The following is a 19,198-nucleotide window of genomic DNA, read 5'->3' on the forward strand; positions in this document are numbered from 1 at the left end:
CTGCGTTTACAGAAGCCCCACTGTTCATGAAATGTTTTGCCTGGGCTCACGGGCATGCGGGAGAGTGGCCAGTGCCACTTGGTAGTTCCGTGTCCCACGTCTGGTCTTTCATAAGGCCTTCCCCCCTATCCCACTAGAGTAGCCCAGGCTGCCCCTTCTCCGTGCAGGAGCCGTCCGTGGGCTGGCCCCTGGCATGAGCTCCGCGCGGAGGGAGCTGCACCTGACTCCTCCGCTGTGCCTGGTCAAGAAAGACATCCGAAAAACAGGTCTCCCCGGCTCCTTGGTGCGCTTGCTCCAAGGGCCTGCAGAGGCAGAACTAGGGGCGTCTCCTGGGGCTTTCCACCGTCGTGGGGCGAGAAGGGAAAGGCGGAACGGCCGGCAGCGCGCCGCGGCCGGCACAGAGGACTGGCAGCCCTGCCCCCAAGAGCGCTGGGCCGGCAGCGGCAGCGCCCTGCGGCGGGCGTCCGGGGCGCGCGGCGGCGCGCAGCCGGCGAGTGGGAGGTGCAGGCTGGAGGTGGTATATCCTGTCTGGCGGAGGGCGGGCCTCGCCAGTGCCACAGAGGGACGAGCCGGGGGTAGAGGCGCCAGGAGCAGCTGCCGGGAGCCTCAAGCAGACCGCGCACTCTATGGCCATAGGGAGCCGCTGAGAGCCAGAAGAGCACGCTCCCGCCGCCCGCTGCGCCGCACGCCCTCCTGCGCCTCTCTGCCCGCCCGGCCCGGCCCGCGCCTCCCGCCACCATGAACCACTCGCCGCTCAAGACCGCCCTGGCATACGAGTGCTTCCAGGACCAGGACAACTCCACGCTGGCCCTGCCGTCCGACCAGAAGATGAAGACCGGCACGTCGGGCCGGCAGCGCGTGCAGGAGCAGGTGATGATGACGGTCAAGCGGCAGAAGTCCAAGTCTTCCCAGTCGTCCACCCTGAGCCACTCCAACCGAGGTAAGGCCCGGCGCCCGTGCGGCCCGCGGCAACCGAGGGGTCGCGGAGTCCCAGGGCTGTCGGCCCCGCGCGCGAGCAGGGCGTCCCCAGCCGTGGCGACCGGGGGCGCGGCGGGGCGCGGCAGGAGCTTTACTGCGCGCGAGTGGGCGCGGCTAGGTGGCTCGCCGGGACCGCGCCGGGAGCGTGTCTCCCGCCCGCCGCCGGGAGGCTGAGTCTGGGGCTGGAACCCTGGATCCGCACGGCTGGGGAGAGGGCGCTCGGCTCCCGGAGGGCTGTGTACTACCGGCACCTCCGTAGTTCCCAGGCTCTGGATGCGCCCCTGAACCTGTCCTGGGCCGCCAGCGCCGGAAGCTCGGGCTGAGCTGGGCGGGGTGAGGGGGTCACGGAGGCCTGAGTGTGGACTCAGGAGAGAGCAAGAGGGGATCGGAGGTGGCACCAGGAGCAGGGATGACTCGTGGGACCTCCCGCCGGGAAGAGGCAAGGCTGCCCCGCAGTGATCCAAGACAAGGGGCTCCCCAACAGCTAAGGCAGAACCCCCCTTCCCACAGATTCTCCCTGCGGCACTCGGCTCCAGGAGAGCCACGGGCTCATGGGGGAGAGTGGGAAGCGAGGGCGGCTGGGAGGGGGTCCCTCCAGGTCCACGGAGACCTGGGCTGAGCCGACCATGGCACTATAACAATCAGAGTGCCCGCCTCTGTGGGTGACATGGTCTCCCGGTGGGGGAGGCTTGGAGAAAGGCACAGGACCCCTGGAACTGAGGGGCAGTCCCAACAGGGGCGTTTGCGCGGAGCGTTTCGGCCAACACTTCTGCGCAAGAACTGCACGCAAGGCAGCAGGCCCCAGTGCGGACACTTGTTTCTTCCACTTCTTAATTTTACCAATTTTAAAATGTTAACAAAGACCCTACCCTTTGTGAACCAGAACAGGTCAGCCGTGACTAGCAGACAGGGAGGGGCAGTGGACAGTCAGAGGAGGAAGCAAAGGAGACAGACCCCTGCCCGTTCTCCCTGCCTCACACACACACACACACACACACACACGCATGTAGGCACAGCCACACACCTGCCAGCTCCTCTCTCGGCCTCTGCCTCCGTTCCTGAGCTGCCTCTGGGCCCAGCTGAGAGAAGCGAGAGGCAGATCTCCCACCCCCAGACCTAAAGGCCTGGCTGCTCGGTGCCCTTTGCCCCTGCCCCTGCCGGGGCTCTGGGCTCCTCTCCTTTGATTTCCTGTCTTGACAATTGCTGACGAGCCTCTCTGGGAAGCAGGTCTGGCTACAGTAGGGGGCATAGCTCAGTCTCACCTGCTGCCCCCTATGTGAGACCTGCCCACCCATTGCCACTCTTCCCACTCCACGGCAGCCTGAGCTCCTGGCTCACAGCGCCAGGAAAGTCCCAAATCTGCTCCACGTGCCCCGGATGTTTTGTCTTGTGCCCTCCGTGGGGATGCTGGCCGGACGTCCGAGCCAGGCCAGGCTGTTGCTGTTCTGTCCTTGGTCTTTGAGGGTGACGTCCATCTGATGGGGCCTGGATCCCTGCGTCCCTGGGTTGACTCTGATGCCTGCCCTTCCAGAAGCTGTCCAAGGACTGTGGATGTCGCTGTGTGTCCCCTACCTGCAGCCTCTGGGGAGGTTCCCAAGGGGTGTCAGTTTCCACAGCTGCACCCGAGCTGGAAGAGGCGGTTCGGTCGCTTGGCGCTGGTGTTTCTGGTTTATCCGGCTTTGTTTTCATCAGATTTCTCTGTCCTCCCCATCAGAAACGCCCAAGCCTCCCCTGCCTGCTCCGTGGCCATCTCCACTCACTCTGCCCCTCTCGCTCTTGCTTTCTGCGGCCGTCAGCCTGCTGGGTTCCTGCGAGGGAGGCGTTGGCAGCCGGGGAAGGGTCACGCCCCGGGCCATTTCCTGGGTCCCCCGGACAAAAGCGGATGCTCCTTTGGTCTCCTCCAAAAGCAAGGAGCTGGCTTCTCTGGAGTCCTTGACCCTCTTGGGCCCCCTGAATCCTACCCAGGGCCCCCCTTAATTAAGAAGCCTGGCCCCACGCACAGGTGCCCGTCCCCATGTTCCCGGCATCCTAGTGCCTTTCCTTTGACCCTGGCTGCAGCAGGGATCTGAGTCCTGCAGGCTGGAAGGACCCAAGTGGAAACAGCCTGGCCCCCAAAGGCCCATCTGCCCCCTGTCCCTCCCAGGCTGCTCCCCAAGTCCCGGGGAGGGGGCGGGGACCCTCAGGGGCCTGCTGTGGACCTGCCCACCACCTTGAACTGCCCTGTGTTTTCAGGGTGCCCCAGTGTGCAGCCAGGTGACTGTGTGGGAAGCCAGAGGAAGCCGAGGGGGACGTGACCACAGGCAGAAGTCTTTGCGGGGACACGTGGTCTCCCTGAGGGTGGGGAAAGCCCTCCAGGAGCCCTGGGGGTGGGGGGCGGTGCACTGCTCACCCAGCCCGAAAGGTGACGCTTCCCCACCTTCCAGGCCTTCCTAATCTCTCCCTAAGCTTTGCTCACATCCGGGAATCTCTTCCTAACGCTCAGCCCATCTCCCCCACCCCAGCCCCACACACCTGCCCTGCCCCATGAGCACATCTCACACACCCAGTTCCCAGCACGGAGCTCCACTACTCACGTCCCCTGTCCTCGCAGGACGCTCCCAGCACTGCCAGCGCGCTCGGCCTGGGCGCTGTCTCGGCACCTCTCTGCAGCCGCAAGCTTGCCTCCTTCCTTCTCGAATCTTGCCAAGCCTCTTCTTCCCTCTGATCAGAAATACGGGTTGGGGGTGACACTGGGCCAGGGCAGGTGCCTGCCCCACCTTCTCCATCCCTGGGCCTGTTCAGGCCCTCCTGGGGGCAGGCTACGCAGGACGCGCAGTGAGGGAGCCGAAGTCGGAGCCCCCGCCTTTGGGGGCTTCGTGCCAGTGCATCGGGCTGAGTCTTGGCAGGAACGATGGCCCCGGGCGAAGGTTCTGCTCACTCTTCCTGCCCGTAGGCCCTGAGCTGGCATGGCCGGGGGCAGGGGGTCTCCACCGCAGAGCCGAGCCAGCAGCCGGGGAGGGGCGTGTGCTTTACCAGCTAGGCTTGCGAGGAGCACATCCCGTCTCTTTACAACACATCTTGGCGTGAAACTGGGGTTTCAGCTGGAATTTCTGTCGGCCTGTTGCAACACATGCAAAAATGCTGAGTATCCTAGGGGCTTCTCTCCGGATCCGCTCCCTTGCTCAGCTCGCGGGCAGAGACGTTGTAAACACAGATTCCTCTCCCTACGCACCAAATGGTCAGTAGCAGAACCAGGCAAGTGCCCCGTGCTGGGCTGTGGCCCCTGGAAGGTCTGTGATGCTGGAACTAAGTAACATAGCAGGATGTCGGACAGCCTTGTGTGAAGCACCGGAGGCATACAGTACTCATGGATAGACAGCACACATGCAAATGTGTACGTTTACACACAGAACCCTCACACGACACTAATGCACACACCTACACACACAAGCACACACACACACACACCCATGCACACATGCGTGTCCCACCTTGCAGCTTGCGCTGGGTCAGGGGCGTCCCCTCAGACCGAGGTGTTGGACAAGGCCCTGCCTCTCTCTGCGTCTCTGCCGCTGTCAGAGACTGGATTTAAATCATCTCTCAAGTGCCTCGAGACAACAGCACTCTCTGGAAACGGGCCTGTAATTCCTTCCTGGGCCAACCATTCACCCAAACTGCCTGCCGCTCACTGCAGAGCCCCCGCCCCCTCCCCCGCCCCGGGCAGCCCACCAGGCTGAGCCTCGGGCAGGCAGCCCAACCCAAATGACCAGTTCTCACCCACTCTTTGATGAGGCTCCACGTGGACTTCCCTGGGAATTTTAAAAAATGGGAATGCCTGGGACCAACACACACACATGCATAGATGGACACTTAATGTCGTAGTAGTTGGTGACAGGTTTTTACCCTGGATGCCAGCCAGGTGGCCAGCTGACCTCCATTCCAGTCCCTGCCCACTGGACCCCATGCCTTGCCCCCGTGCCAGCCCTGTCCCGCCTAGCTCCCGCATTCCACCTAATCCTCAGGTTTGGTGGCAGCTGGGCCCAGATCAGAGCGCAGTGGGGCAGCGGCAGGGCCCGGCGAGCACCCCGGCTGCTCTGCTCTGTTTGCGTACCCAGCAGAGGGCCAAGAACCACACAAGTGCCCGTGAGGCTGTGCTGTACTCCTTGCCCTCCTCGCCTGCTCGCACAGGCATGGAGCTCCCCGGGGCCCGGACACGGCCCACTGCCGCCAGCTCTCGGACGCTCTCCGGGACGTCCTCTTAGAAGTGTCTCCCGTATGACAATGAGCTTCCCAATATTGAGGCCTGGGCCTGGGCACCAGGGGTGGGAAAGATTGTGGTGGAAAGATAAGGGCTTCCTTCCTTGGGTTTTTTCACGCTGAGAGACAGGTGGGCTTGGTTCAAGTGTAGAGGAAGCTGGAAGAGGCGCCAGCTTCGCGGAAGACAGCTTCAGCAAGAGCTGGGGTTCCAGGGCCTGTGGGGTGACAGGTCCTCTGGCCAGCCGGGGAGAAGGACTGGGAGGGGAGGGCAGTGGAGGACGTGGGGCTCCCCTCCCCGGTCCCTGGGGGCAGCCTGTGGGTCACGCAGGCAGGCCTGTGTCTGTGGAACCTGGTGTTGGGAGGGGGGTGAGGTGGGATCCAGTGGAAGTGGAAGCCCCTTTGCTTCGGGGAGCCCCGGCCTGCCAGGGGGAGACCCAGGCCTGCTGTTGCTTTCTGGGAGGAGGGCACAGAGGCGGGCTGGCACACACAAAGTGCAGCAGCCGCACCCTGGACAACGCCCAAGCCGCCCAGGAAAGCCCACAGCGCAGAGTGCTGACACGGTGGTGTCGGAGGGCGTGGGGTGCTCCGGGCCGGGCGGGGCCCGCTTTGAGAGAAGCAGATCCCTGTTCGAGGCTGGGACTGCAGGGGGTGGGTTGGGCTGAGCGGAGGAGAAAGAATGCTTCAGGTGCAGTGGGTGGGGCCAGCTTGAAAGCTTGGAGGTGGAAGGGGATGAGTCAGCCCCCGCTAGAGAGCATTCCACAGCCCCTCCAGCAGGAGCTGCCACCATTTCCCAAGGGTTTGTGGGTGAGAAAGCCGGGACCGCCCTGGGACATGGCAGAGAGTTAGCTGGTCCGTTGCCGGGGACAGCGAGGGGAAGCAGCCCGCAGGGACGATGCCCACCCTGGGACAGAGTTCCAGGGACGGTTTCCCACCCAGAAATGCGAGCAGAAAATGAGAAAAGCCGTGTGCACAGAGCAGCTTGCATTGCCTGCGTGTAATAGAGGCGTGGAGATATTTGCCCTTTGACCTTCGTGCTCAGTGAGGGGCACACGCCTCCCGAGGATGACGCACAAGACGGGCCGGCGGCCAACTCCACTGAGAAGCCGCCATCTTTGTGTTCGTGGTGGAGGCCTGGCTGGGAACACAGTGGTGGGTCCCTGGGCTCAGCTAGGATCACCTCCTCTTCCACCTCTGGAGCCAAGGGCCCTCCCCAAGGAGGAGCCTTGGAGTCTGCAGCCACACACAGCCCCTTCCTTGTCCTGCCCACCAGGGCCCTCTGTGGGCGGAGGAGGGCCTGGCTGAGTGGACTTCAAGGACCTTGGACCCATCTGGCATAAAATGGGGACACTGAGCCCCTGGGCACCAGACATGAGAGCGCTTTCACGAGAAGGCCCGGGCAGAGCAGAAGGGCTGGTTGGCCACAGGGCCCGCCCAGCCAGGGCTGTGCCCTGTGCCCCGGATCCCGGGAAGGGAAGAGATGTGACACCAGCTCAGGGAAGTGCACGGTGGTGCAGACGGGGACAGGTGGGAGGTGGAGATGGGACCAGGTGCCGTCGATCAGGAGAGGCTTCCTGGAAGTGAGTTCTAGAAAAGTCCAGAGGCCAGATGGGCACAGGCCACCTTACTTCAAAGCCCCCGTGCTTGCTGTTGAACTTGACTTTCAGAGGGCACTGCCAGTCAGACAACTGCAGGGTCAGGAAAGGGGAGATGGCTTCTGATTCGGAGTGGTGCTCCCACAGACACTGTTCACCTGCACCTGCACCCCTGCAAGGGGGACTTCAGGTGTGTGACCCCTCCGGACTGCTCCCTTCCCTGGCCGCCTCTTCCCCAAGGCAGCTGGCACTGGCTGGAGTGATGGCAGCCTCACTCTCACAGAGAGCCAAGCAGGCTCCCGCATGCAGAAGGACCTTAGGGGGTGCCTTCAGGAACTGCCTGGGAGGGTCCAGATGCTTTGGCCCAACCAGGAGTGAAAGTTACAGCCCATACCTGTCTTTACCAGACTCACCTCCGGGACCTGGGGACTGGCTCTGGGGGACCGTAGGGCACCCAGGCTCCTTGGCAGAGTCCCCCACGTTCCCGTGGTGAAGGGTGGATGTCAAGAAGGCAGCAGGTGCAGAGTCGGGGGGGGGAGCCTCTCCCTGAATGGTGCAGAGGGGAGTGACATCATGGCCATGCCCATGGATTTCCAATCCCAGGGCTGGGAGCCGGCAGGGATGCCTTTGAGAAGCAGGGAGCCTCCCGCGGCTCCCTGGAGCTCTATGTCTGTCACCACCCTGGATTTTCCATTCGGAAGCAGCTGGCTGACCCATACCTGCCCTTGGGTGAAAACTACCAGCTCCTGAGGCGAGAGCCAAGTGAACCTGGCCTGCCAAGGCCTGGAAGGGAAGGCAGAGTGGCTGGATGGAGGGAAGGCGGTCCAGCCCTGGCCGACACCCAGGGTCCTGACTGCGGGTGCGCCTGGCGCAGCCCCTTCCAGTCTCCTCCTGGGAGGAGAAAGCCCTCTTCTCCAAAGTAACAAGGCAGGGGCACACCAGGGGGCCGGAGTAAGGCAGAGTCCCTGCAGGAATCAGGCCTGGGCCTGGGGCTCTCAGGGATGGAAGCTTCTAGAAGGGTCCCGGGGCAGGCAGCAAAGGAGGGTGGTGTAGCCTCTGACATCTGCCCTTCCTTCTTGAAAGCTAAGCCCTGTCTTAGGAGAAGAGGAGTTGGGTCTCTCCGAATGCCATCCGGAGAGCTGTGGAGAGGCCGGGTGGTTGCAGAGACCAGGCCCGGCTTATTACAAAAGAGGGAGCTGAGGCCCAGAGACAGCACACAGCTTGCCCCAGTGCCACAGCCAGGACCCAGGTCAGCACCTCCAGGCTCCCAGGGCACCTTGCATCTGCCACGGCCCGAGAGCCCTGGCGTCTACTTGTCCTGCCTGGGAGAGGGGGCATCAAGGCAGAGGAAATGACCCCAGGCAGGGATGCTGCCCTCTGCGACTCCCATGTCTCCCAGAAAGCCCTGGGAGCCTCAGGGGGCGTGGTAGAGGGGGAGAAGCTAACTCAGCCAGGTGAGATCACCGTGAAGCCCTCTGCCTCCCAGACGGGCTTTCTTAAGGGCTTTAGACAGAAGATGTGCATGCCCCTCTCGGGGGCTCCCCCTGGATCCCACTGCACAAGAGGGAGGGGCAAGCCCCGCTCCCCGGCCTCCACGTGGGGGCTAACCACTGGTGGATCTCGAGGGGTGGGACGGGGCCAGTCAGCAGGACAGGGAGCATCTGGAGCGGACATCGCCCGGGGCAGGGCTGCTCAGCAGAGACTTCCTAGAGGGGATGAGGTGTTGAGCTTGGCCTTGAGAGAGGAGGGAGATTGGCTGGTTGTGGCTGAGGAGGGGAGGCAGGTTAAGCAAGGGAGGCGATGTAGCCAAACCGTGAGTTCGTCCCTGTTGGCCGTGTGTCAGGGACAGCTTGTGCGGAGCTGCGGCTGTCCCGCAGGGTCCCTCCATCCAGTGAAAGGGAGCGGAGCGGGAGGCTCCTGCCCCCCCGGGAGCCCTAAATCCAGTTCTACTCTCTGTGGTTCAAAGCCACTTTACGCCTAATGACACTGTACCCTGGCTCGGAGCCTGTCATTTGCGGGTGTCCACACACTCTGAAAACATTCATTAACCCTCACCCGGCCTTTGAGGTTATGGCCGCTCCTCCTCCTCTCCAGCCAGGCATGAAGGAAGGGGCGGAAGGCACTGGTCACCGGCGGGGGCCGGGCTTCCCTCCGAATCCAGGACCCAGACAGGAATCAGACTGGAGTCGGCCCTCGCTGCTCTGGGCTGCTGACCTCCATGCCTGCCATGTCAAGAGCCAGCCTGCCTTCCCGGAGCGGGAAACTGATCCTTGTGGAGTGCGGAGTGGTGATTCCCTGGACTGGAACGGCGCTGCTCCACGTCCCGGCCGGCCACCTCCTGCCCCGTAGGTGTCCACTGCTGGGGAGCCACAAGGCTCCCAGGAAGGGCCCGGCCAAGGTTCTCAGAGCTGTGCCTGAAGCCGTCTGCAGTGTCCCTAGCTGGGGAGGCCAGGGAGAAAGCTAGCGAGGGCCAGCAGGCGACGTACCCTGCACCGTCCTCCTCCAGGGCTTCGCGGCTGGTCCCCGCCATGGGCTTGGTGGACCCGGAGGCAGAGGTGTGCCCTGGGGAGGAGGGCCGGTTGAAGCTCATGGTCACCCCTGTGCTCAACCCCATGCCTTCGCCCTGCAGGTTCCATGTACGACGGCCTGGCCGACAATTACAACAACTACGGCACCACCAGTCGGAGCAGCTACTTCTCCAAGTTCCAGGCTGGAAACGGCTCATGGGGCTATCCGGTAAGGAGCGGCTTCCCTTCGGAAAGCCCTGGGATGTTTGTGGGGTGGGTTTCGGGTTTACAGTGCAGAAAACCCACTCCGATGGCTAAAAAGAGTGGCACAGGCTTTGGTCCCTGAACTGAGGCCCGAGGCCCCAGATGGAGGCTGTTTGCTTGGTCATCATTTCACGGGGTGGGGGCTGCTCGTGTGGCCTTGCATTTGGGCTGATGGGATATTTCTAAAGTCTCAAGTGAGAACATTTTAGGAAAAGCATAAAAAACAGGGTATTAAAAAAATGTGCATTTCCCAATACATCTGACTTGATCATGGTTTGAGAGGAGCTTGAGTCCTTGGGGTCCGTGTGTGGTCAGCCTGAGGGGTCTTCTGCCTTCAGCGTGTGCTGGGGGCCAGGAGTCCCCTGAGGGCAGGAGGACATGTCCACTGCCGGGGCTCTCGTGTGGTCTGCCACATGCTGGGGTCTGCAGTTCAGGCAGATTCGCTCTGAGTGGCTTTGCCGCTCACCAGGCGTGCCATTCTAGGTGACTGACTTCACCCCCGGCCCTCACTTCCTCCTGTGCCGAAGGGATATAACAAAGTCGACTTTGTTGGATTATTGTCAGGATCAAGTAAGTGAACTAATGGGCAGGCCAGAAACCTGATTAGGTCATTCTGAAGACTTCTTTCAAGTAGCATGGGTGGAGATTGTTCTAGGTCCTTGAATCCTGACTCCTCTTTCTGTGTGGTCTCACCCAGCCAACGGGCGGTCCCAGAGCCCCACGCAGGGCCAAAGGCCTGTGGCCCAGCCGTTCTCTTCTGAAGTTGGGGGATGGGGTTGGGTGGCACCCGAGGTTTCTCCCAGGCTCCAGATGCTGTGTGTGTTTTCTGATTTCCACATTAACCTGTACCGTTCTCAGGAATTCTCCCATGAAGCCCTTGCGAGACTGTGCGAGGGGCACTTAGGTTGCGTCTCCGAGGGCAGTCGGGCTCTCTCTCCCTAGGGCTCCGGGAACAGCAACATTGTTCTCGGTGTCACTCCTAAGTGTGGACGGCCTGGGGTCCTGGGCAGGGGACAGGGTGGGGCTTCTTGCGTCATTGGCCTGATGCCTTTCTTCCTAAGTTCTTCTTGGGGTTATTCTTGGAGGCTGCGTCTGCCTTGCGTGTTCCAGGTTGGAGACGAAAGGCAAGAACGAAGCGGGGCTTGCTGGCGCTTCCTGCCTTTTTGATTCTTGATGCCAACTTACACCTCCGTTCAGCAGAACGGAGCCCCGTGACTGAGCCCCGTGAGCCGGCAGAGCAGGCACAGACGGGAAAGCGCTTTGACACAAAGGGCAGGGATCAGACAGACTTAGAGCAGCTGTCCGAGTGATGCTGAGCGCAGGGACCAGGTGACAGCCAGGGAAGGCGGGGCCCTGGCCAGCAGTCACGTGGACAGTCTCCAGGTAAAACCAGCAACACTGCAGCCTGTAAGCCCTTGCAACAGGAGAGGTGCTGGGTGCGTTCCTTCTAGTTTCCCAGAGGGAAACAGAGGCACAGCAAGTAGCTCTGCTGGCCAAAGCCCCAGCCCCGTTTCTCAGCTCCAAATGCCGCTGTCCAGGTTCCTCCTGACTGGGGCCCTTGGGCAGGCCTGCTGGGCCTCAGTCCCCTTGGAAAGGCCAGGTGGGGCAGAGAGGAGACGAGGGAGCGATGATGGTGTGTGCGCCAGCTCAGGGGTCCTGCTGCCAGCTCCTGACTCACCCCACTGAGCCGTGGGTGATAGGAGGGTCCCAGCAGGGCCCCAGGCGCTCACCCAACAAGAAGAGGCGATGATCCTACTTGACAAGGGACGGGATGTGCCTCGCAGAGAACTTCTGGTGGGGAGGGCGCGGGAGCTGGCGGGTGGCTCCTGGGGCACCGCTCCCTGGGGAGCGCAGCAGGAGCCCCGGCCTGCTCTTGCCAGGGAGTGGCAGCTCTGCACGCTGCCGCTCCCCCAGCCCAGGGCCGCCAACTGTGTCTGGGCCGTTCCTTGGGGCTGGGCCCTCCTGGGTCAGCTGCCCTCCATCAGAGCAGCCCGGCCTTCCCCGTGGTAAGGTTCTGTGGCCTTGTCAAGGTGGGGGCGGGTTCGGGGAGTCTCCCCTCTGAGCTGGTGCCCCCCCCATGGCTCACTTCAGCCTCTGGGAATGTCTGCAGGAGCCCCCCCGCCCCCAGCCGAGACCTCTGTAGAGTTCAGACAGGGAGATGGAAGAGGCGTGGGTCTTGGGGGACTGGTTCTGTCACTACCCAGGGGACTCTGACCGGGACCCTGAGTCTTCTGGGCCTGGCGCTGACCACCAGCAGGACCAGACAGGTGCTTGGGCCACCTCCTGTCCGCTCTGACATCCTTGCCTGGTGTTCTTTCTCCAGGCAGAGAAGTCAGAGGGTGCCCCCCAGGCCAGCACCGTGGGACTACAGGGGCAGGAGGACCTCCAGGAGCTCCCGCCAGAGCCGCCCCTGCACAGGGGTGCAGGCAGGGAACAGTGGTCCTGGCCACCTCCTCTCTGACTGTCACCCCAGGGAGGGCAGCTGGCCGCAGGCTGCTGGGCCCAGAGGTGTCCAGAGCATCCTGGCCTTCGGCAGCCAATTCCCACAAGGCTCTGAGCTCCCGGTGCCCCCCAGAGCCAAGTAAGCACACCGGCCCGCACCCCACCCTCCAGCCCCGGTGAGGACCACCAGGCCCAGGAGCAGGCACAAGCCCACGGTCTCTGCCCTGGGTGCATGGGCGGGTGGAGGAAGGCCAGGGCAATGTGATGAGAATGTTGAGGCAGGGACTCTATCGTCCAGGGCTCCACAGGGCAGCTGCGCAGTGGAGTAGGAGTGGGGGCGCCGGCAGCCCAAGACAGGCAGCAGCAGGCTCTTCCCAGCGGGCGCCCAGGAAGGAGTTCCGCCCTCCTCGGGGACAGCAGGAGCCGGGTGTGCACCTTCCCTTAGCCGAACCCAGCAGCAGCAGCTCTCATCAACCGGTTCCCTGCACTTCGCGGGGACCCCAGCAGGTGTGGCTGGGCTGGGAACAGCGTCCCCGTGCCGCGGAGACATGTGAGGCCCCAGAGGGCGGACAGGCGCTGCCTCGGATGCACTGGCCACTGCTCTGCCCCTTCTCCCACACACATCCCGCGCACGCCTGCCACTTCAGAGGGAAGAGCTGTTTCACCCCGAAGCAATGAGTGGGGTTCCATCGGGGCCTTTTTCTTTTTCTTTTCTTTTTTTTTTTTTTTCCTGGCTTTGCAAGAACAAACCAACTCAAGCAGCAAACCCTGGAGTCCTCCCTCCAAGTGCAGAGCAGGTACCAGATGAGAGAGGATATAATTAAAAGCTAAAGTTTGCCGCACGCGGGGCCTTGTGCCTCAGCTTCCAGGTCTGTAAAGGACGGGGTGGGACCGGATGACCTCCACGCCTTCTTCCCCCGGCTGAGTCCCGGGCGTCCTGGGGCTTGGGATGCAGCCCTGAGGTTCTGGGTTATTCGGTCAGCTCTCCCGTGAGTCTTGGCGAGCCTAGCCGTTTAATCACCCTTGAGTCAGTGTAGGCTCAGGCTTGCGTCTCTCCACATGACCCCTCCGTCTCGAAGCCGAGCGGAGAGAGCAGGGCCTTGCTCGTCACCTCACCCATGGATTGGGCAGAGCTGAGCCAGGAGCCCAGTGGCGGGGGCTGTGAAGAGCCAGAGGAGGAAGGGGCCTGGAAGGGCAGGGAGAGGAGGGGTCCGGGCAGGCTCCGAACCAGGGGGACGTGAAGCTGGGCCGGGGGGCCAAAGCCCCAGAGAGGTCTCCCGTGCTGGTTCCGTGGAAGGTTTCTGCTGTCGCTGAGCTCAGAGAGACAAATGCAGCCACGATCCCGAGTGGGTGGAGGAGCCCTCCCCGGCCCTGGCCAGGGTGAGGCTCAGCTTCCCCCAGGCCCTGGCATGCCTCTGCCGAGGCCTGCCTGCCTGCCCCGAGAGCGCACACTCAGCTGAAAAACAAAATCCCGCCGGGTGGGGAGAGGGGAGGAGAGCGGCACCATGCAGGTGGAGAGTGAAGTTGCTGTGGGGCTCAGAACCCCAGCCCTCCCCGCCCACCGGGGCGTGGCCGGGCAGGGGACAAGACAGGGCTGAGCTGGGCTGCGAGGGAGGCTGTTTGTGACTCCGGCGAGGGTTGAGTCACTGGCTGTCAGACATCAGGGACCTACGGGGCTCTCGGTAGTTGGGGAAACTGAGGCTCAGTGGCATGACGGCCCAGGCCGCACAGCTTGGCAGGGCGAGAACCGGGCATGGAGCCGGGTCCTCCGACCCTTGCCCGGGGCCCCAGACGCTCTGCCACTTCACTGCCCTTGCGGCTGGAGGCAGTCATGTTTGCTCTGTCATCTGCATTCTGCTGTCGGTTTGTGCAGAATCTTAGCGACTCTCACAGTGTGAAAACAGCACGGGCCCTCGTCTACCCAGGGACCTCCAAACGCAGGAAGTTTTGGGGGGTTGGCTCGGAAAGGGAGGTTGGCAAACGTTACAGATGCATCCCAGATCCAACCTTAGCCTTCTCAGGTTCTGTGATCAAAATGGAAAAGGACTCCCTGTGTCCCCTCGAGTCCCCTAAGGTCACCTCCAGGCCAGCAGTGATGTGTGCAGCACTTGGAGAGATTCCAGGTGGAAGCTGGTGGCTCGGGGTCATTTTCCCAAAGCTGGCTCAGTAGGCTGGATAGGAGAGCCGAGAGCCAAGGCAGGCAGCAGCCAAGTGTAGCCTCTGCCCCCAAAGCAGCCCCACACCTGGCTGCTGCTCCTTTTCTACTGTGGCGTTGAAAGGGGATGTTTCGGCCTGAGACTGCTGCTCTCCATCAGGGTCAGGGTCAGGGTCAGGGTCAGGGCCTGCCAGGTGCTGGGCTCTGCCGACTCCCCTTTGGAGCCCACCTGGGGAGGGTCCACAGGAAATCCCCAGCCACTTCCAAATTCACCCGTGGCCCCACTCAGCTCCTGGGGCCCCCACAGTGCTGGGGGGGGGGGGACGGGGTGGGAGTGCTCGGGGCCAGCCGAAGACCCAGCCCTCCCTCCTGACCATCCCAGAGGCCTGGAGCAGCGTGGCCCATTTCTGTGGTCAGACGTCGCTAATCCTGGGAGACTCCGGGGCTCGGCTGCAAGAACCAGCCTCAGCACTGCATTTGGAGCAGAGTGTGGCTGGAGTCCCTGTTCTGTACCCTTGCTCTTGTGGACCCGGCCAGGACGGCCCAGGGGTCCTGACCACAAGGGCCCCTGTCCTCAGACGTCCCTCGGGACAGAGAGCCTCCCAGCCCCCGTCTCTGGGCAGCAGCACCGCGTCACACTGCTGAACAGCCATGCTCTTCTGCAGCAACTCTAGGAGCTCCCACGATCAGCCGGAAGGGGAAGGGCAGGCATGCTCGGCTGGACGAGCAACCCTGGGAGAGAGGCAGAGCCCTGCGTCCTGGGTCAGGGCCTGCTGCTTCCCAGCTGTGTGCTCTTGGCCGAGCCTCCGCGATCTGGGTCACTGCTGCTGCTGTCCACCTGTGCACCTCGTTGCCAGGTGTGTGTGTGTGTGTGTGTGTGTGTGCAGCAATATGATGAGAGTGGGGAAGTCCATTGCAAACTGTGAAGCGCCGCACCTGCTCGGATGTTCCAGCATGCTCGCGAGGAGCGTCCCCGGACCTTCCCCACCTCAATCCATCCCTGCCAGAGTGATGGGTGTCCCATGTGGGCAGGTGAGGCTTGCACAGGAACACATGGCACATGGGAACCGGCGTGTGGGTGTGTGTATGTGTATGTGTGTGGGTACATTGTGTGCGCATGTGCGTGTGTGCACCTGTGCTCACCTTGAAAGGGGAGATCAAGTACCCAAGCAGAGGCGGCCCTGGCAAAGTGCCCCCCGCTCCCTTTGCATGAGTTCTTAGAGTTCTAGGCAGGAGTGGTCTTCCTCCACCATCAGGTCTCTAGGGAGCTCTTGGGGTTCAGGTAAGCACCTCCCCTTCAGGATTCTGCTCACCTTCCCCTCCCAGGGTTGAACAATCCCTGGGCCAGTCCAGCTGGCCTCTAGGCTTGAAAACCGGAAGCCGTGAGCATGGAGCATGCTGCCGACCTGACTGAGCCAATGGAAAAGAGACGGCGGGGCCGGGGGTCTTCCGCCATTCTCACCTGTGAGACCTGCGTCAGAGGTGGCGTGCACCTGCCAGATGTCAGGAAACAGAACTGTCAAAGCAGGAAACTGTAGCCCCCTGTCCTAGGCTGCTGTAGGGTGTCAGAGGCTGAGAGAAGCCCGCCTCGCAGGTGTGGGAGGGAGAGGCAGAGACACAGTTTGGAGTTATTTCTCCCACAGTTCAGTGGCTAGGCAGGGAGCAGGATGCCGGGACAGGGCTGGGTGCTGGAGCTGGCCTGGGTGTTGGCTCAGACAAGCAGATGGCAGTGGGCACCAGCCCTCAGCCCGTGCCACCTGCCATGGGGTACAGACCTGCTATGGGCCTGATCTGCCTCCTACCTGCACACACACTTGGGGCCTGCAGCCTCCTTCATCCCAGACTCGGGACCTTGCTGGAGGGAGCCACACCTCCCAGCAGACCCCGGGGCCCCATTGCAGAGTCCCGTGGGGCCCTCTCTCCCCAGGCCCCAGTCAGCCCAGCGCTCTGGACGGCTGATCTCAGTGATCCACGTCTGTTCCCCAGCCCACCCGCCCGTGGGCCCATTCCTGTTCTTCAGCTTTTAGCCAGAGCCCTGGTAAAGTCTCGACCCCCAGGCAGGGCATCCCAGCTTTGGTTTATTTCACATCTGAGAAACGCGGGGGACAAGACACGCCCACACCTGGCAGGGGTCACACTTCTGCTGCACCCCTCCCAGCCCACGGGGAGCTGGCTGTCACCAGCCACTGTCCGTGGAATTGGCATCAAGTGGCTCCCGGAGCTGTCTCCTGGGTGGGCACCGCGGGTGACGCCATCAATGGCTGCTGTCCTCTCTGCCTCTGGGGCCTCCACAAATGAGGCTCAGCCTCGTCCGAGAGCGAATGAGATTGCTCTCAAGGCAGAGGTGAGGGCTCTGGAGCCGTGGGGCTCCCCCCGGGAGGGACCTCCCCCTTCTCAAGAGGGAGCCGTGCCCGGGGGAGACAGGGACCGAGCTCTCCGTGGTGAAGGCTCAGCCACGGTGACTCAGGCCCTGCTGGCTGCCATGCTGACTCACTGCTGAGTCAGCAGCCACCCTGCCCCTCTAGGGGAGCTCCCCACACCCTGGGCCCCTTGCTGGAGAGGACCTGGTTCTCCAAACCCCCGCAGAGGGTGACAGCCGAGCTGCCCAGCCGCCGGCAGAGGTGCACCTTGCTGTCTCGGGATGGTTAGATCCGGCCCAAACCCCGACAGACGCCAGGGGCTACTGGAGAGCCCCTCGGATGGGCACGGAGCGGGGCGTGGCAGGTGCTAGGAAAATGGGGAGGGGGGTCTGCCCTCGAGGGCTTGCAGTGCAGGTCCTCAGCAGACAGGAGGGGTGCCAGGACCCCACGCAGCCACGTGTGCGCGCTCGTGATCGTGGGAAGGGCGTGGGGAGACTGTGCTGCTGCAGGTGGCCCTGGTGGGAACTCGCAGCACACAGCAGAGCAGGGCGTGGCCGCTGCAGAGCCGGTCTGGCGACCCCACCCTGCTGGCAGAAGCTTCGTTTCAAAATGGGCTAATAGCTGGGGACACAGACACTCTTTTCATCTCGGCCTGCCCAGCACATACCCTGCTCCCGAGGGGTCAGGCAGCTTCTGTCTGCCCCGCCGGAGCTGCAGCAGAACCCCCTGGGCTCACCACCCAGCGGCCGTCACCCAGGTCAGGTCGACTGTCACAGGCTGAGCCTGGCTTGTGCCGCCTTCACAGACGGGCTCGCCTTGCCCGGAGCCCTCCTGCCTTCCCAGGGTTCCTCTGAGTCTGGCAGGAGCCCAGATCTCCATCCCCAGCACAAGTTCTCACGGCAAACACAGCCCCTGCTGTGCGCCCAGCCCCAGGCTAGGCCCAGCAAAGGGCATCTTTCTCTGGAGAATGTGGGAGACAGAAAGTTCTGGGAGCAACCAGAGAAGCAGCAGGACCATGGGCTCCCAGGTGTGCCGGAGCGGCATCCCAGCCCCCGCACCCCTGAGTCTGGAGGCCGTGGGGGGAGACTGAGCAGAAGCAGGGAGCGGGGGGGTCTGGGGCAAGGGCAGACAAGGCTGGGGGGTGGGGGCAGGCCGCTGCCCTCGTCCTGTAGGCAGTAGACAACAGGAGGCTCTGCAGCAAGGAGGGCTGGAGATGCTTTGCTGGTGAAGGTCAAGGTGATGGCGTCGCAGCGCCCCAGGGTGGAGTCGGGAGCTGGTGGTTGGTGCTGGAGTCGCCTGCTGGGGAACTGGGGCGGGCAAGAGGAAAGTCTGGGCAGCAGGTGCAATGCAGGGAGGGGACAGGTGAGAGGACGGAGGGCAGCACCTCTGTCCAGGTGATTGGTTGCCGCAGTACCCGTGGTGTTGGGCAAACAGGAGCCCTTCTTCTTGTGGGACCTTTCGGACGAGGCGTGCTGCGCGTTCACCTGCTTGGGGCCCTGGACCTCGAGCTCATGCTGCCTTCCTGTGCTCTGTCTCCCTCCTTGCCAGTCCCGAGAGGGCGTGGCCTGGGAGAGCTTCCTCCTGAGAACCAGGATGGGAGAGGTGGGGTCAAAACCCACATCTCCACCAAGGAAGGGGGAGGGGCAGAAAGGTGGGGAATGAGGGAGCCGGCGCTACGGCTCAATAGGCTAATTCTCCGCCTTGTGGCGCCAGCACACCGGGTTCTAGTCCGGGTCGGGGCGCCGGATTCTGTCCCGGTTGCCCCTCTTCCAGGCCAGCTCTCTGCTATGGCCTGGGAGTGCAGTGGAGGATGGCCCAAGTGCTTGGGCCCTACACCCCATGGGAGACCAGGAGAAGCACCTGGTTCTTGGCTTCGGATCAGCGCGGTGCGCTGGCTGCAGCAGCCATTGGAGGGTGAACTAATGGCAAAGGAAGACCTTTCTCTCTCTGCCTCTCTCTCTCACTGTCCAGTCTGCCTGTCAAAAAAAAAAAAAAAAAATTAAAAAAAAAAAAAAAAGAAAGGTGGGGAACAAGGAAACCCAAGTCATTAATGGAAGGGGGGGGCGGTGCAGAGCAGGGCCCGGCCAGGGAGGGTCCTGGCTGAGGCGGCCCTCCTCAGCCTGCCGTGGACCGCGGTTCTGAGCACCAACTCCCAACGGCACCACCCTGGAGCCTCCACCTGGCTGTCCCGTCCAGCCTGCTGTCAGGGCAAGCGGTCAGCTCTGCTCCCAGGGCAGTTGAGCATCTAGCTTCTGGAATGTTCTCACACATGGACCATCCCACCTGAGGGAAGTGTGTGTGAGAGAGACACTGTCCTTTGTATTCAGAGAGGAGGAAGCCAGCAGCAGATCCCTATCTGGGTGTGGGGGTGCGGCTGGGAGACCTGGCGTTGGCAGCAAAGCTGTCTCTCGTGCGCGCCTTCCGCCCCGGCCACACCTGGCAGTGCTGGTGAGGGCCTGGCGGCCAGGGGCACTGAACGTCCTGCACAATGCAGCATTGTCCTGCCGCAGGAGCCCACGGGAAGAGGCGCCGACCGCATGCACGCCTCGCATCCCATCGAAAGCCTGGCTTCCCCCACGTGTGTGTGGGCGGACCGCACTCCTCCGTCAGGAGCATATATAGGCCTGCTCTGCAGCTGTGGGGCGAGCCACACCTGGGACCCCG

The 19,198-nt window shown here is 62.9% G+C and overlaps 1 protein-coding gene across 1 annotated transcript in view; it reads left to right on the forward strand.

Annotated features, from left to right (window-relative positions):
- Positions 1-521: 521 nt before the first annotated feature.
- The window catches only part of PKP1 (plakophilin 1), a 36,849-nt gene continuing 18,172 nt past the window's right edge, over positions 522-19,198 (forward strand). The window contains exons 1-2 of the mRNA XM_051821107.2: positions 522-940; positions 9,436-9,542. Coding sequence (XP_051677067.1) covers positions 739-940; positions 9,436-9,542 — 309 coding nt within the window. The 5' untranslated portion in view covers positions 522-738. The remainder of the gene's footprint in view (positions 941-9,435; positions 9,543-19,198) is intronic.

This window comes from Oryctolagus cuniculus, chromosome 13 (assembly GCF_964237555.1).
Source record: "Oryctolagus cuniculus chromosome 13, mOryCun1.1, whole genome shotgun sequence".
Classification (NCBI taxonomy): Eukaryota; Metazoa; Chordata; class Mammalia; order Lagomorpha; family Leporidae; genus Oryctolagus; species Oryctolagus cuniculus.